The sequence below is a fragment of the Scyliorhinus torazame genome, chromosome 5 (genome assembly GCF_047496885.1).
Source record: "Scyliorhinus torazame isolate Kashiwa2021f chromosome 5, sScyTor2.1, whole genome shotgun sequence".
Taxonomy (NCBI): Eukaryota; Metazoa; Chordata; class Chondrichthyes; order Carcharhiniformes; family Scyliorhinidae; genus Scyliorhinus; species Scyliorhinus torazame.
The window spans coordinates 125,524,711-125,542,185 of record NC_092711.1 but is presented as its reverse complement, the minus strand read 5'-3'; the positions used below and the strand labels follow the sequence as shown (position 1 = coordinate 125,542,185).

Sequence of the window (17,475 nt, the reverse complement as noted above, 5' to 3'; positions counted from 1 at the left end):
ATTTTTTAATACTGGCTCCGGTGCTTTGAGGCCTGTCTGAATTCCTCAGAGACTGAAGTTGACGGACCTCGCAAGCTGAGCTTACTACATACCCGGGTGGGCCACCGACTATCCTCCGTGATCGAGAAAGCTACGACGTACGAAACGGCAGACATTTGCTCTCGCCCTGCTGCCAGCGCTCTGGGGAAACGCTAGATGAATACTTGGAGAGACTCACCGCGCTCGTCAGGAACTGCGACCATAAAGAGGTGACGGCAGAAGTCCACGTGAACTTCCATATTCGTGATGCTTTCATGTCCGGTATCCGATCCACGTACATCCGGCAGTGGCTCCTAGAAGACGGAGCGAAGGAACTCCAAGGCACGGTAACGCTCGCCTCTTCCCTGGAAGCGGCCCGCCAAAATCTCCGCACGTACTCCGCGGAACTTGCGAACCCCTCCAGGCTCGGCCACGCTTCAGGCCTGCGCCGCGACCCGCCCCCAATGCCATTTCTGTGGGCAAGGCCAGCACTCACGCCAACATTGCCCGGCCCGCTCCGCTATCTGCGGCGAATGCGGAAAGAAGGGGCACTTCGCGAAGGTCTGCCTGGCTGGGCCCAAAGGCCAGAAACAAAAGTCTCATCGGACCCAGAAATCGAACTCCCGGGACCACAGGCCCCGCAACGCGGCCGCGCGGCGGCTAAACACGCCTACATCTGACGCGTCGTAGAACTCGTGCGAGTCATGGGGGGTGGCCATCTTGGCGGCGGCCATCTTCAAAACTCAAAACGTGCGACCGACGGCGGCGGCCATTTTGCAAGTCCGATTCAACCGAGGACTCTGACTGCCCGCAACTAGGAGCAATCACGCTCGATCAATCTCGGCCAAAGCACCTGCGAAACTCAACGATGCAGGTTCAAATCAACGGCCGCGTCACCCCCTGACTTTTTGACTCCGGGAGCAGGGAGAGTTTTATCCATCCAGACATGGTAAGATGCTGCTCCCTGCGCACCTAACCCGCCTCCCAAACTATCGCCCTCGCATCTGGGTCTCATTCGGTCCAGATCACGGAGTACTGTTTCGCGAACCTCGCTATCCAAGGCGCCAAATACGCCCGTTTGAAACTTTATGCCCTCCCTCACCTCTGCGCCCCCCTGCTGCTTGGTCTGGACTTTCAGTGCAGCCACCGAAGCCTGACCCTGAAGTTCGGCGGACCCCTGCCCGCGCTCACGGTATGTAGCCTGGCAACATTCACAGTTGCACCTCCCCCCCTCTTCGCGAACCTCACCCCCCGACTGTAAGCCCGTCGCCACCAGGACAGGTACAGTTCCCAAGACATGACTTTTATCAAGTCAGAGGTTCAGCGGCTACTAAAAGAAGGGGTCATAGAGGCTTGCAACAGCCCTTGGAGGGCACAAGTATTGGTAGTCTGCTCCGGGGAAAAACAATGTATGGTGGTGGACTACAACCAGACCATAAACAGCTTGACGCAAGTCGATGCGTACCCACTTCCCCGCATTGCAGAAATGGTGAACCAAATCGCCCAGTATCGAGTATTCTCCACAGTCGACCTAAAATTGGCCTATCATCAACTCCCTATCCGCCCAGAGGACCGCCCCTGTACGGCCTTCGAAGCAGCCGGTCGGCTCTTCCACTTCCTCAGTGTCACAAACGGAGTCTCTGTTTTACTAAGGGCAATGGATCAAATGGTGCACCAGTACAGTTTACAGGCTACATACTCGAACTTGGACAACATCACCATCTGTGGCCATGATCAGCAGGACCATGACGAAAACCTGAGGAAGTTCCTCCAGACCGCCCGGGCCCTCAATCTGACATACAATAAAGAGAAATGCGGGTTCCACACAACCTGGCTAACCACCCTCGGCTACGTCGTGGAAAATGGGGTCCTAGGGCCAGACCCCGGCCGCATGCGCCCCCTTAAGGAACTTTCCCTCCCCCGTAGTCTCAAGGCACTCAAACGGTGCCTGGGGCTCTTTTCCTATTATGCCCAGTAGGTCCCCAGATATGCGGACAAAGCCCGTCCACTCATTAAGACCACGGTTTTTCCCCTGACGGCTGAGGCTCAGTCAGCCTTCAGTCGGATCAAGGCCAATATCATCAAGGCCGCCATGCACGCAGTGGACGAAACCATTCCCTTCCAGGTAGAAAGCGACGCATCAGACGTCGCCCTGGCTGCTACCCTCAACCAGGCGGGCAGACCAGTAATGTTCTTCTCCCGAACGCTCACCGCCTCGGAAATTCGACACTCTGCAGTCGGGAAGGAGGCACAAGCCATAGTGGAGGCCGTGCGGCACTGGAGGCACTACCGAGCCGGTAGGAGGTTCGCCCTCATCACCGACCAACGGTAGGTCGCCTTTATGTTCGATAACGCATAACGGGGCAAAATAAAGAACGATACAATTCTGAGGTACGATATTACATATCATCCGGGAAAGCTCAACGAGTCCCCAGATGCCCTGTCCCGCCGCACATGTGCAAACGCGCAGAATGACTGTCTGCGGGCCTTCCACGATGACCTCTGCCACCCGGGGGTCACCCGGCTTGCCCATTTCATCAAGTCCCGCAACCTACCTTACTCCACCGAGGAGGTCAAGGCCATGACCATGGCTTGCCAGATCTGTGCGGAGTGCAAACCGCACTTTTATCGACCAGACAAGGCTCACCAAGTAAAGGCCTCTGGGCCCTTTGAGCGACTAAGCGTGGACTTCAAAGGGCCCTTCCCTTCCACCAACCGCAACAGTTATTTCCTCACTGTCATCGATAAATTCTCCCGCTTCCCCTTCACTGTCCCCCGCCCCGATATGACCTCGGCCTCCGTAATCAAGGCACTGCACAGCATCTTCACGCTGTTTGGTTTCCCCGCTTGTATCCACATCGACAGGGGTACATCGTTCATGAGCGATGAGCTGCGTCGATATCTGCTCAACAAGGGCATCGCCTCGAGCAGAACGACCAGCTATAACCCGCGGGGAAACGGGCAGGTGGAGAGGGAGAACGTGACAGTTTGGAAGGCTGTTCTTCTAGCCCTATGGTCAAGAAGTCTCCCAATCGCCCGCTGGCAGGAGGTCCTACCCGATGCCCTACACTCCATTAGGTCGCTCCTCTGTACGGCCACGAACGAGACCCCTCACAACCATTTGTTTGTCTTCCCCAGGAAGTCCACCTCTGGGGTCTCGCTTCCACGTTGGCTGACGACTCCAGGACCAGTTCTACTCCGGAGGCACACGAGGGGCCATAAGACAGATCCACTGGTCGAGAGGGTCCAACTACTACACGCAAACCCTCAAATACGCCTACGTCGAGCACCCCGGTGGCAGGCAGGACACCGTTTTCCTGCGAGACCTGGCACCCGCTGGCTCGCCACCCCCCCTTCCACCGATGCTCCCCTCCCCGCACCAGCGGTCGACTCTGACAGCGCCACCCTCCCCCAGCCGGCGCCGGCACCAATCACCCGAGTCACCGCGGATACCCCCCTTGCTCCAACGCGGGCGAAGGCTCAGACAACCGTGCTCCCGGATATACCACCACCGAGGACGACCGTATCCGCCGCACCACCGCCGGAGCTGAGAAGGTCGACACGAGCAATCAGACCACCCAAAAGACTGAACTTGTAATTCCACTTTACCCCCGACGAACTATGCTTTTTTTTTTAAAACAGGGGGTGAATGTGATGAATGATATCTGTATACACATGTACCTTTAATGCGTAGGCCCCTTCAAGACTGGGTTTGGAACCCTGGGGGACTCCACCTCCGGCTCTGCCCCCAGGAAGCTGTATATAAGGTTACGTTCAGTAGGCAGCGTGCAGTGAGCACACTTCTCGGCAGCTGTCTGGTTCTCTGGTAATTAAAGACTTTGTATTATCAAACTCCTCTCCTGAGTCATAATGGAGGGTATCTCAGGTTTATAAGAGATTGGATGTATAATCATCTGGAAAGGAATAATTTGATGAGAGATAGTCAACACGGTTTTGTGAAGGGTAGGTCGTGCCTCACAAACCTTATTGAGTTCTTTGAGAAGGTGACCAAACAGGTGGATGAGGGAAAAGCAGTTGATGTGGTGTACATGGATTTCAGTAAAGCGTTTGATAAGGGGCTACTGCAGAAAATACGGTGGCATGGGATTCAGCAGTTTGGATTAGAAATTGGCTAGCTGGAAGAAGACAAAGGGTTGATGGGAACTCTTCAGACTGGAGTCCAGTTACTAGTGGTGTACCACAAGGATCTGTTTTGGGGCCACTGCTGTTTGTAACTTTTATAAATGACCTGGAGGAGGGGGTAGAAGGATGGGTGAGTAAATTTGCAGATGACACTAAAGTCAGTGGAGTTGTGGACCGTGCGGAAAGATGTTACAAGTTACAGAGGGACATAGATAACCTGCAGCACTGGGCTGAGGGGTGGCAAATGGAGTTTAATGCAGAAAAGTGTGAGGTGATTCATTTTGGAAGGAATAACAGGAAGACAGAGGACTGGGCTAATGGTAAAATTCTTGGCAGTGTGGATGAGCAGAGATCTCGGTGTCCATGTACATAGATCCCTGAAAGTTGCCACCCAGGTTGAGAGGGTTGTTAAGAAGGCGTACGCTGTGTTAGCTTTTATTGGTAGAGGGATTGAGTTTCGGAGCCATGAGGTCATGTTGCAGCTTTACAAAACTCTGGTGCGGCCGCATTTGGAGTATTGTGTGCAATTCTGGTTGCCACATTATAGGAAGGATGTGGAAGCAATGGAAAGGGTGCAGAGGAGATTTACCAGAATGTTGCCTGGTATGGAGGGAAGATCTTAGGAGGAAAGGCTGAGGGACTTGAGGCTGTTTTCGTTAGAGAGAAGAAGGTTAAGAGGTGACTTAATTGAGGCACACAAGATGATCAGAGGATTGGATAGGGTGGACTGAGGGAGCATTTTTCCTCGGATGGTGATGTCTCGCATGAGGGGACATAGCTTTAAATTGAGGGGAGATAGATATAGGACAGATGTCAGAGGTAGGTTCTTTACTCAGAGAGTAGTAAGGGCGTGGAATGCCCTGCCTGCAACAGTAGTGGACTCGCCAATTCTAAGGGCATTCAAATGGTCATTGGATAGACATATGGATGCTATTTGTCTATATATGTGTTTCTGGAACAGACCTCTTCATTCACCTGAGGAAGGAGCAGCGCTCCGAAAGCTAGTGACATCGAAACAAACCTGTTGGACTTTAACCTAGTGTTGTAAGACTTCGTACTGTGCTCACCCCAGTCCAACGCCGGCATCTCCACATCAAGACATATGGATGATAAGGGAATAGTGTAGATGGGCTTTAGAGTGGATTCACAGGTCGGCGCAACATCGAGGGCCGAAGGGCCTGTACTGCGCTGTAATGTTCTATGAATACCTACTTTGTAAACACGATGAGCTGAATGAAATGCAACAGGAACAACAAACCTAACAAAATCCCGGATAGTAACTCTCACTACTAAGAAGGTCAGCAGTTTGCCCAGTTTACCTGCCAAGTATGCTACTGTGGTAATCTCAAAATGTACCTGCATACATAAGAGTACAACAGCAAATTATTTAACTTCCCCAATGTGATCGGTGTAGTCTCAAATTTAACCCGGAATGGTCATTTACATTTTCCCCGTCACTCTCATATCTGAAATATTTGTCCTCAGACAGAACAGACAAACCATTTTACCTCCCAATGATATTCAGATCCTGATGAATTGAGTGGTGATGATGTGATGTTTGGTTTGAAGTACCCGTCAGTAAATCCTCCTCTTCCTAAAGGAGTTTCCAAAGAAACTTCACTCACAGTCCAGGAGAGAAATTCACAAGATTCTCTCTTCCGGCTTCCGGGTGAACGACGGCCGCGCATGCGCACTGCTGCATCTGAGCAAGATGGCGGCCGCGCAGGCGCACTGCGGCATATCGCCCCCTAAACAGATGACAGCCGTTAACAGGGGCCGATCAGAGAGAAGAGCACCGATGCGGCCGCCCCATTCGGTACAAACACCGAACTGTATGAAAAGTACCGGAACCAATTTATCACCCTGAGGAACTTAATGAAATAATGGCGGATAAGGCTACCCGAAATGCCGGGCGCAGTTTCATTCGTCACAGGAGCCGGAAGTCGCCTCTCTGTGTGGAGCATGCGCGGTGCTGCTCCGGGCTGAGCGCAGCCGCAGTGAGAGTGAATGCGGCTCCCAGAGGCTGAATGAGAGCCGCCTCGAGCGGGGACAATGGGGAGAACCCAAACCTCCCAATAAGACCCATTGGGTTTATTGTCAGTCTGCAGACAGGAGCTGGAGAACTGAACCCAGGCAGAGGAGAGGGAGGGAGAAAACTGGGAGTGGAGGAAAGAAATGGTGCAGATGGTGAGATGGGTTTGAATTTCAGCCCAGGGAGGAGGGACAGTGTGTGGGACGGGGATTGACAGCTTTGGGGGAAGAAGAGAGAGAAAAATGTTCCAGATAAATTAGAATTGCCTGTTCAGAATTTCTATCCTGGACTGACAGTGATGCCTTTTGTAAACTCCTTGTACAGAATATTGGAAGTGGAGGATTGGCGACAGAAAATTCAAACCAAACATCACATCGAAATCTGACAGTCACTCAATTCATTAAGAGCTCAATATCTTCAGTCTTTGGATTTGGAAGGATAAGTGTTTGTTCTGTTTCAACAGTGTGACTGCAAAAGCACCGAGACCCACCCCCAATGAGAGTTTTCCAGTCCGCTGACTGTGGAGAGAGTTTTAACCAGTTACACAGCCTCAAAAAAAGTATCACATCATTCACTGCAGGGAGAAAGTAAACGCATGTTTGTGTGTGGACAAAGCTTCAACCAGGAGAGACATAAAGACCCCTCACCATGGAGAAACTGTGGAAATGTGTGGACTGTGGGAAGGGATTCAGTTACCCATCACAATTGGAAGTTCATCGTCGCAGTCACACTGGGGAGAGACCGTTCCTCTGCTCCATTTGTGGGAAGGGATTCACCCATTCATACAACCTTCTGACACACCAGCGAGTTCACACTGAGGAGAGACCATTCGCCTGCCCTGTTTGTGGGAAGGGATTCACTCGGTCATCCCACATTGTGACTCATCAACTTGTTCACACTGATAAGAGACCGTTTGCATGTCCTGACTGTGACAAGAGTTTTAAATGTAAAAAGGATCTGCTGACACATCAACGTATTCATACTGGGGAGAGACCGTTTTCCTGCTCCTTGTGTGGGAAAGGATTCATTCAGTCATCCCACCTGCAGACACATCAACTTGTTCACTCTGATAACAAATTTTTTAACTGTCCTGACTGTGAGAAGAGCTTTAAAAACAAAAAGGATTTACTAACACACCAATACGCTCACACTGGGGAGAGACCATTCACCTGCTCTGTGTGTGGGAAAGGATTCAGCCGTCCATCTGCCCTACTGACCCACCAGAGAATTCACACTGGGGAGAGGCCATTCACCTGCTCTGACTGTGGGAAAGGATTCATTAATTCATCCAACCTTCTGATACACCAGCAACTTCATACAGGGGATAGACCATTCACCTGCTCTGAATGTGGGAAGGGATTCACACGTTCATACAACCTTCTGACACATCAGCAGGTTCACAGTGAGGAGAGGCCGTTCACTTGCTCAGTGTGTGGGAAGGGATTCACTCGTTCATCCAACCTATTGAATCACCAGCGAATTCACACTGGGGAGAGGCCATTCACCTGCTCTGTGTGTGGGAAGGGATTCAGTCAGTCATCCAACCTGCTGGCACACCGGAGAGTTCACAGTGGGGAGAGGCCGTTCACTTGCTCCATATGTGGGAAGGAATTTTCTCATTTATCTTATCTTCTGAAACATCATCGAGTTCACACTGGGAGCAGCCATTCAACTGCAATGTCTGAGGAAAGGGGTTTACTCACTCATCCCACCTGCTAACACGCCAGTGAGTTCACAAGCGACTACAAGGTTTAGATTATACCCTTATTGATGCTGTTAATCATGTCCAGGACTGAATAATGTTCACTCTGACTGTCTTAATCTACTGAATAAATGTGAAATAAATCAGCTTTGTTTGAAACGTTGTTGCAGATTTTTGTCTTTCCCACCTGAGTGTTGAACATCACCTGTCTGGAGCTGAGAAAGGACAATCTGGGGGAGGATCATATGGCAGACACAGAACTTCAGCCTGGACACAGTCCTTCAGGGTCACACAGAGAGGGACAAATGACACTTTGGTCTTTCTCATCACTCTTCACTGTCAGCAAAGTCCCCGTGTGGGTTAATCCTGAGATATGTAAGAAAAATGTTCCATCCGCTCTCCTCCAAATTTCAGAACCCCTAGACATGGAACAGAAGTCTTCTTTACAACTGTGTTCAGAGTCGGGAAGAACAATGGTGAATGCTGGAAATGTAATAATAATAATTGCTTATACATGTAGGCTTCAATGAAGTTCCTGTGAAAAGCACCTAGTCGCTGCATTCCAGCGCCTATTCGGGGAGGCCGGTACGGGAATTAAACCCGCGCTGCTAACCTTGATCTGCATTACACGCTTGCTGTTTAGCCCACTGTGCTGTCAAATCAGCGATTGGTGTAAAACTGTGATGTTCCTGATTGAATGTAAAGAAGCTGGTTTCAGTTTCCAGGCTGAAAATGCATCGGAATCGTCTAAAACATTTAAATGTGTTTGTGTGACAGTCACAATGAATTCATTGAATTGAAACCTACTTAAAATAGATTGGTTGACTTTTGCATTAAAAATCAGCAGGAGGCCATCACAGGAACCTGGTAACAGCAGGGAGAATTAGACAATCGTTTAATTCCCAGATAAAGAAGGAGCTGCAGCTTGTGTCCAAGAATTCCCAGTTTCACTGATCTGTGCTTCCCACAATCTGTGATCACAGATCACATAACTGGGAGCTGAACAGTGTCAGAACCCCAACTGTCCCTTTAAGAATGAGTGATGTTTTCAGCTGAAGATTCCTATTGGCCGTTTTCTGGGTGGTCTCCTTATTCTGATCGTTCTCAGTGATCCTCGGGTATGTGAACCTGTTCTCCTACCTCTCATTCTCTTCTCTCTCAGATTCTCACTTAACCTCTCTCCGCTCTCACACTCACTCATTTCACATACCTCCCACCTCTCTCTGTCTTTCTCTCACACACTCACTCCTTTAACCTTTCTATTTCACAGAGCGCCTAAATTCACTAAACTTTTCTCTCATTATCTCTCTCTGAAGAAGCACCGAACACACTGAACCTCTCTGCTTTCTGAGTGAACATCTCATTTATGGAGACTCAATCCTTTTTCTCTCTACCTCTCACTTTCTCGCTCTCTGATTGGCCCTGACTCACTTTTCATGTCCTATTTACCAATAACCCTCTTTGAGGAAAATTTATGTTTCTATAATGTCCCCTCATTTCTCCCAGTGATAATCCTCAGTCCATCTTCCAATTCAGTGAATAAGTTTAAAAATTAAATAACTTCATATTTTAATGTTTAAAATGGGAATGGAGGTGTATGTATTGCTGACATTGGCAGCAATCTGTGTGGGGGTTCTTGATGCTGTCAGAGTGAGTTCACCCTCACAGGCAGGAAGACTGTTCACGGTGATAACATGAAACTGACGCCTGCTGTTTCATTCTCAGGTAACACAACTTCCTGTTTCTCTGCTGCCGGTTCCAAACCACACATCTCACTTCTGAGCAGAAAATAAATCCATTGACCACAATCTGGTGAGAACATCTGTCAGTGTGGCCTATATCTGTCCACAGAGTCAGGGCAGAGTCACACAGATCACATTGTGGTGACATTTACAAATGAGCCGGTTATTTCTTTTCAGAGTCTCCATTCCCGGACAGAACCGGCTGTGTCTGTGGATCAGTCACTGAGTTCCCTCTGCTCTCTGTAACTGGGAACTGATAACCTGCTCCCTTTTATTTTATATAATACGGAGGCTGGGGATTGAGGGTGATTTAGAGATGTGGATCAGAAATTGGCTAGCTGAAAGAAGACAGAGGGTGGTGGTTGATGGGAAATGTTCAGAATGGAGTTCTGTCACAAGTGGAGTACCACAAGGATCTGTTCTGGGGCCGTTGCTGTTTGTCATTTTTATCAATGACCTAGAGGAAGGCGCAGAAGGGTGGGTGAGTAAATTTGCAGACGATACTAAAGTCGGTGGTGTTGTCGATAGTGTGGAAGGAAGTAGCAGGTTACAGAGGGATATAGATAAGCTGCAGTGCTGGGCTGAGAGGTGGCAAATGGAGTTTAATGTAGAGAAGTGTGAGGTGATTCACTTTGGAAGGAAAAACAGGAATGTGGAATATTTGGCTAATGGAAAAGTTCTTGAAAGTGTGGATGAGCAGAGGGATCTAGGTGTCCATGTACATAGATCCCTGAAAGTTGCCACCCAGGTTGATAGGGTGGTGAAGAAGGCCTATGGAATGTTGGCCTTTATTGGTAGAGGGATTGAGTTCCGGAGTCAGGAGGTCATGTTGCAGCTGTACAGAACTCTGGTACGGCCGCATTTGGAGTATTGCGTACAGTTCTGGTCACCGCATTATAGGAAGGACGTGGAGGCTTTGGAACGGGTGCAGAGGAGATTTACCAGAATGTTGCCTGGTATGGAGGGAAAATCTTATGAGGAAAGGCTGATGGACTTGAGGTTGTTTTCGTTAGAGAGAAGAAGGTTAAGAGGAGACTTAATAGAGGCATACAAAATGATCAGAGGGATAGATAGGGTGGACAGTGAGAGCCTTCTCCCGCGGATGGAAATGGCTAGCACGAGGGGACATAGCCTTAAACTGAGGGGTAATAGATATAGGACAGAGGTCAGGGGTAGGTTCTTTACGCAAAGAGTAGTGAGGCCGTGGAATGCCCTACCTGCTGCAGTAGTGAACTCGCCAACATTGAGGGCATTTAAAAGTTTATTGGATAAACATATGGATGATAATGGTATAGTGTAGGTTAGATGGCTTTTGTTTCGGTGCAACATCGTGGGCCGAAGGGCCTGTACTGCGCTGTATTGTTCTATGTTCTATGTTCTATATCATTCTTTCTGTGTTACTTGTTTCCTCTATTTCTCAGCTTTTATCTCTCGCCACTTCATCTTTCTGCTGTTTAAAATCTCAGTTTTTCTCACAGTTCTTCTGTCTCTCCTTTCCTCTGTATCTCTCTCTCTCTCGATGTCTGTATGTTCCTATTTAATAGAGGTGTTGAATTTCATGAAGGGGTTGTAATAGATTAAAGAAAGAGGGAGAAAACCAGTAAATGTTGGAAAAACTCAGTAGTTCTGACAGCATCGGTACTGAGAGAAAAAGAGTTAATGTTTCGAGTCCTTGTGACTCAGAACAGGAGAAACAGGGATTGTCCCTCTGAGACCAGGGAAAATGAAGGGGAGATTTAATAGAGGTGTTTTTAAAAAAATATATATTTTATTCAAAATTTTTGGCCAACCATAACAGTACATTGTGTATCTTTTACACAGTAATATAACAATATAAATAACAATGGCCAGTTTTTTAAACAAGAAATAAATAATATATAAACATCAAAATTAAAAAAACAAAACTAAATGGCAACTGCCTTGTCCCAAATAAATACTCTCCAAAAATACAATTCAGCAGTCCAGTATACAATTACCTATAACAACAACCTATACATATTATACTTATACACTAACATCCCTGAGAGTCCTTCTGGTTCCTCCCCCCCCCCCCCCCGCCCCCCCCTCCTGGGTTGCTGCTGCTGTCTTCTTCTTTTCCATTCCCTCTATCTTTCTGTGAGGTATTCGACGAACGGTTGCCACCGCCTGGTGAACCCTTGAGCCGATCCCCTTAGGACAAACTTAATCCGTTCCAGCTTTATAAACCCTGCCATGTCATTTATCAAGGTCTCCACACCCGGGGGCTTGGCTTCCTTCCACATCAACAGTATCCTGCGCCGGGCTACTAGGGACGCAAAGGCCAAAACATCAGCCTCTTTCGCCTCCTGCACTCCCGGCTCTTCTGCAACCCCGAATATAGCCAACCCCCAGCTTGGCTCGACCTGGACCCCCACCACCTTCGAAAGCACCTTTGTCACCCCCACCCAAAACCCCTGTAGTGCCGGACATGACTAGAACATGTGGGTGTGATTCGCTGGGCTTCTCGAGCATCTCGCAAACCTATCCTCTACTCCAAAAAATTTACTGAGCCGTGCTCCAGTCATATGCGCCCTGTGTAACACCTTAAATTGTATCAGGCTTAGCCTGGCACACGAGGAAGATGAGTTTAACCTACTTAGGGCATCAGCCCACAGCCCCTCCTCAATCTCCTCCCCCAGCTCTTCTCCCCATTTCCCTTTCAGCTCATCTACCATAATCTCCCCCTCGTCCCTCATTTCCCTATATATGTCTGATACCTTACCGACCCCCACCCATGTCTTTGAGATCACTCTGTCCTGCACCTCCTGCGTCGGGAGCTGTGGGAATTCCCTCACCTGTTGCCTCGCAAAAGCCCTCAGTTGCATATACCGGAATGCATTCCCTTGGGGCAACCCATATTTTTCGGTCAGCGCTCTCAGACTTGCAAACGTCCCATCTACAAACAGATCTCTTAATTGTGTTACTCCTGCTCTTTGCCATGTTCCAAATCCCCCATCCATTCTCCCCGGAGCAAACCTATGGTTATTTCTTATCGGGGACCACACCGAGGCTCCCGTCTTTCCCCTATGCCGTCTCCACTGCCCCCAAATTTTCAGAGTAGCCACCACCACCGGGCTTGTGGTGTATTTCTTCGGTGAGAACGGCAACGGCGCCGTCACCATAGCTTGTAGGCTAGTCCCCCTGCAGGCGCCCTCTCCAATCTCTTCCACGCCACTCTCTCTTCTTCTCCCATCCACTTACATACCATTGAGATATTGGCGGCCCAGTAGTACTCACTTAGGCTCGGTAGTGCCAGCCCCCCCCCTATCCCTACTACGCTGCAAAAATCCCTTCCACACTCTCGGGGTCTTCCCGGCCCACACAAAACTCATGATACTCTTCTCAATCCTTTTGAAAAAAGCCTTCGTGATCACCACCGGGAGGCACTGAAACACAAAGAGGAATCTCGGGAGGACCACCATTTTAACCGCCTGCACCTTCCCTGCCAGTGACAGGGATACCATGTCCCATCTCTTGAAGTCCTCCTCCATCTGTTCCACCAACCGTGTTAAATTTAACCTATGCAATGTACCCCAATTCTTGGCTATCTGGATCCCCAAGTAGCGAAAGTCCCTTGTTACCTTCCTCAGCGGTAAGTCCTCTATTTCTCTGCTCTGCTCCCCTGGATGCACCACAAACAACTCACTTTTCCCCATGTTCAGTTTGTATCCTGAAAATTCTCCAAACTCCCCAAGTATCCGCATTATCTCTGGCATCCCCTCCGCCGGGTCTGCCACGTATAGTAGCAAATCGTCCGCATACAGAGATACCCGGTGTTCTTCTCCTCCCCTGAGTACTCCCCTCCACTTCCTGGAACCCCTCAATGCTATTGCCAGGGGCTCAATCGCCAGTGCAAACAATAATGGGGACAGAGGACATCCCTGCCTCGACCCTCTATGGAGCCGAAAATACGCAGACCCCCGTCCATTCGTGACCACGCTCGCCATCGGGGTCCTACACAGCAGCTGTACCCATCTAATATACTCATCTCCAAAGCCAAATCTCCTCAACACATCCCACAAATAATCCCACTCCACTCTATCAAATGCTTTCTCGGCATCCATCGCCACCACTATCTCCGCTTCCCCCTCTGGTGGGGGCATCATCATTACCCCTAGCAGCCTCCGTATATTCGTATTCAGCTGTCTCCCCTTCACAAACCCAGTTTGGTCCTCATGGACCACCCCCGGGACACAATCCTCTATCCTTATTGCCATTACCTTGGCCAGAATCTTAGCGTCTACGTTCAGGAGGGAAATAGGTCTATATGACCCGCATTGCAGCGGGTCTTTTTCCTTCTTTAGGAGAAGCGATATCGTTGCCTCTGACATAGTCGGGGGCAGCTGTCCCCTTTCCCTCGCCTCATGAAAGGTTCTCATCAGTAGCGGGGCGAGCAAGTCCACATATTTCCAGTAAAATTCAACTGGGAATCCATCCGGCCCCGGGGCCTTCCCCGCCTGCATGCTCCTAATTCCTTTCACTACTTCCTCCATTTCGATCTGTGCTCCCAGTCCCACCCTCTCCTGCTCCTCCACCTTCGGAAATTCCAGCTGGTCCAGAAAACACATCATTCTCTCCTTCCCATCCGGGGGCTGAGCTTCATATAATCTTTCATAGAATGCCTTGAACACTCCATTCACTCTCTCCGCTCCCCGCTCCATCTCTCCCTCCTCATCCCTCACTCCCCCTATTTCCCTCGCTGCTCCCCTTTTCCTCAATCGGTGGGCCAGCAACCTGCTCGCCTTCTCCCCATATTCGTACTGTACACCCTGTGACTTCCTCCACTGTGCCTCTGCAGTACCCGTTGTCAGCAAATCAAATTCTACGTGTAGCCTTTGCCTTTCCCTGTACAGTCCCTCCTCCGGTGCCTCCGCATATTGCCTGTCCACCCTCAGAAGTTCTTGCAGCAACCGCTCCCGTTCCCTACTCTCCTGCTTTCCTTTATGTGCCCTGATTGATATCAGCTCCCCTCTAACCACTGCCTTCAGCGCCTCCCAGACCACTCCCACCTGGACCTCCCCATTATCATTGAGTTCCAAGTACTTTTCAATACATCCCCTCACCCTTAGACACACACCCTCATCCGCCATTAGTCCCATGTCCATTCTCCAGGGTGGACGCCGTTCTTTTTCCTCCCCTATCTCCAAGTCCACTCAGTGTGGAGCGTGATCCGAAATAGCTATAGCCGTATACTCCGTCCCCCTCACCTTCGGGATCAACGCCCTTCCCAAAACAAAAAAGTCTATTCGCGAATAAACTTTGTGGACATAGGAGAAAAATGAAAACTCCTTACTCCTAGGTCTGCTAAATCTCCATGGGTCTACTCCTCCCATCTGCTCCATAAAGTCTTTAAGCACCTTGGCTGCTGCCGGCCTCCTTCCAGTCCTGGACCTCGATCTGTCCAGCCCTGGTTCCAGCACCGTGTTAAAATCTCCACCCATTACCAACTTCCCCACCTCTAGGTCCGGGATACGTCCTAACATGCGCCTCATAAAGTTGGCATCATCCCAGTTCGGGGCATATACGTTCACTAAGACCACCGCCTCCCCCTGTAATTTGCCACTCACCATCACGTATCTGCCCCCACTATCCGCCACTATGGTCTTTGCCTCAAACATTACCCGCTTCCCCACTAGTATAGCCACCCCCCTGTTTTTCGCATCTAGCCCCAAATGAAACACCTGCCCCACCCATCCTTTGCGTAGTCTAACCTGGTCTATCAGTTTCAAATGCGTCTCCTGTAACATAACCACATCTGCCTTAAGTTTCTTAAGGTGTGCGAGTACCCATGCCCTCTTTATCGGCCTGTTCAGCCCTCTCACATTCCACGTGATCAGCCGGGTTGGGGGGCTCTTTACCCCCCCTTGTCGATTAGCCATCCCCTTTTATCCAGCTCCTCACCCGGTTCCCACGCAGCTGTGTCCCCCCCAGGCGGTGCCCTCCCGCCCCGCCCACCCCACCCCATACCAGCTCCCCCTTCTCCCCAGCAGCAGCAACCCAGTAAATCCCCCCTCCCACCCCCCCCCCCCCCCCCGCTAGATCCCCCACTATCATAGTTACACCCCCCATGTTGCTCCCAGAAGTCAGCAAACTCTGGCCGACCTCGGCTTCCCCCCGTGACCTCGGCTCGCACCGTGCGACGCCCCCTCCTTCCTGCTTCCCTATTCCCGCCATAATTATCATAGCGCGGGAACAAAGCCCGCGCTTCCCTTTTGGCCCCGCCCCCAATGGCCAACGCCCCTAGCTCCTCCAACCTGTGGAAGAGAGAAAAGTTACCGGGTCGCAGGATTAACAACATAAAAATCATCTCTCCCCCCTTTTTCCCCCCTCTTTGCCCCCCATATTCGCCCCACCACTTTGTCTCAAACGTTCTTTTTTAATAACCCGCTTATTCCAATTTCTCTTCAACAATAAATGTCCACGCCTCATCCGCCGTTTCAAAGTAGTGGTGCTTCCCTTGATATGTGACCCACAGTCTTGCCGGCTGCAGCATTCCAAATTTAATCTTTTTATGAAGCACCGCCTTGGCCCGATTAAAGCTCGCCCTCCTTCTCGCCACCTCCGCACTCCAGTCTTGATATACGCGGATCACCGCGTTCTCCCACCTACTGCTCCGAGTTTTCTTTGCCCATCTGAGGACCATCTCTCTGTCCTTAAAACGGAGGAATCTCACCACTATGGCTCTGGGAATTTCCCCTGCTCTCGGTCCTCGCGCCATCACTCGGTATGCTCCCTCCACCTCCAATGGACCCGTTGGGGCCTCCGCTCCCATTAACGAGTGCAGCAACGTGCTCACATATGCACAGACGTCCGCCCCTTCTGCACCTTCAGGAAGACCAAGAATCTTTAAATTCTTCCCCCTCGCATTATTCTCCAGCACCTCCAGCCTTTCCACACATCGTTTATGGTGTGCCTCGTGCATCTCCGTCTTCACCACCAGGCCCTGTATATCATCCTCGTTCTCGGCAGCCTTTGCCTTCACGACCCGAAGCTCCCGCTCCTGGGTCTTTTGCTCATCTTTTAGCCCTTCAATCGCCTGTAATATCGGGGCCAACAGCTCCTTCTTCATCTCCTTTTTAAGCTCTTCCACGCAGCGTTTCAAAAACCCGTGTTGTTCAGGGCCCCATATTAAACTGCCACCTTCCGACGCCATCTTGGTTTTTGCTTGCCTTCCTTGCCGCTGCTCTAAAGGATCCACCGCAATCCGGCCACTTTCCTCTCTTTTTTCCATCCGTATCCAGGGGGATTCCCTTCTGGTTTACCGCACAGTACTTTTAGCCGTTAAAATTGCCGTTGGGGCTCTTATTAAGAGCCCAAAAGTCCGTTCCACCGGGAGCTGCCGAAACGTGCGACTTAGCTGGTCATCGCCGCACCCGGAAGTCTTAATAGAGGTGTTTAAAATGAGGAAGGATTTGTGATGGTGTCGATGGGGAGAAACTGTTTCCCAAGAACAGAAAGGTTTGTAACCAGAGGACACAGAGATTTAAGATATTTGACAACAGAACCCAAGGGGGTGATGAGGAGAATTGTTTTTACACAGTGATGTGATGTGATCTGGAATTCACACTGACAGGCTGCAGGAAGCAGATTTTCAGTAACTTTCAAAGGGAGTTACGCTTGTAGACAGTAAATTGGCAGAGCTGTGGTGAATGGGATGAATTGAATAGTTCACTCACAGAATCTCTACAGTACAAATGGAAGCCATTCGGCCCATTGAGTTTGCACTATACCAAGGCCCAATCCCCCATCCTATCCCTGTAACCCCACCTAACCAACACATTTTTGGACAAGGGGAAGTTGATCATGGCCAATCCACCTAA

At 50.1% G+C, this 17,475-nt stretch overlaps 3 protein-coding genes across 12 annotated transcripts in view; 2 read left to right on the top strand and 1 right to left on the bottom strand.

The window, feature by feature from the left end:
* LOC140421816 (uncharacterized) overlaps positions 1-8,054 on the top strand; it is a 55,116-nt gene extending 47,062 nt beyond the window's left edge. Inside the window, exons 1-2 of one of the 3 annotated variants that reach the window (XM_072506750.1) lie at positions 6,146-6,339; positions 6,518-8,054. In XM_072506750.1, coding sequence (XP_072362851.1) covers positions 6,842-7,912 — 1,071 coding nt within the window. In that variant the 5' untranslated portion in view covers positions 6,146-6,339; positions 6,518-6,841 and the 3' untranslated portion in view covers positions 7,913-8,054. Of the gene's footprint in view, positions 1-6,145; positions 6,349-6,517 lie in introns of those variants that run through there. The other 2 variants (XM_072506753.1, XM_072506752.1) reach the window with 2 other exon arrangements.
* Positions 1-17,475, top strand: part of LOC140421791 (uncharacterized) — an 864,226-nt gene that overhangs the window by 254,422 nt on the left and 592,329 nt on the right. The gene's annotated exons all lie outside the window — the stretch shown is intronic.
* Positions 1-17,475, bottom strand: part of LOC140421792 (uncharacterized) — a 211,876-nt gene that overhangs the window by 57,840 nt on the left and 136,561 nt on the right. Inside the window, exon 1 of one of the 2 annotated variants that reach the window (XM_072506680.1) lies at positions 5,670-6,105. The exons of the other annotated variant lie outside the window; for it this stretch is intronic. The gene's annotated coding sequence lies outside the window, so the exon portion shown is untranslated. Of the gene's footprint in view, positions 1-5,669; positions 6,106-17,475 lie in introns of those variants that run through there. 2 annotated transcript variants of the gene reach the window in all.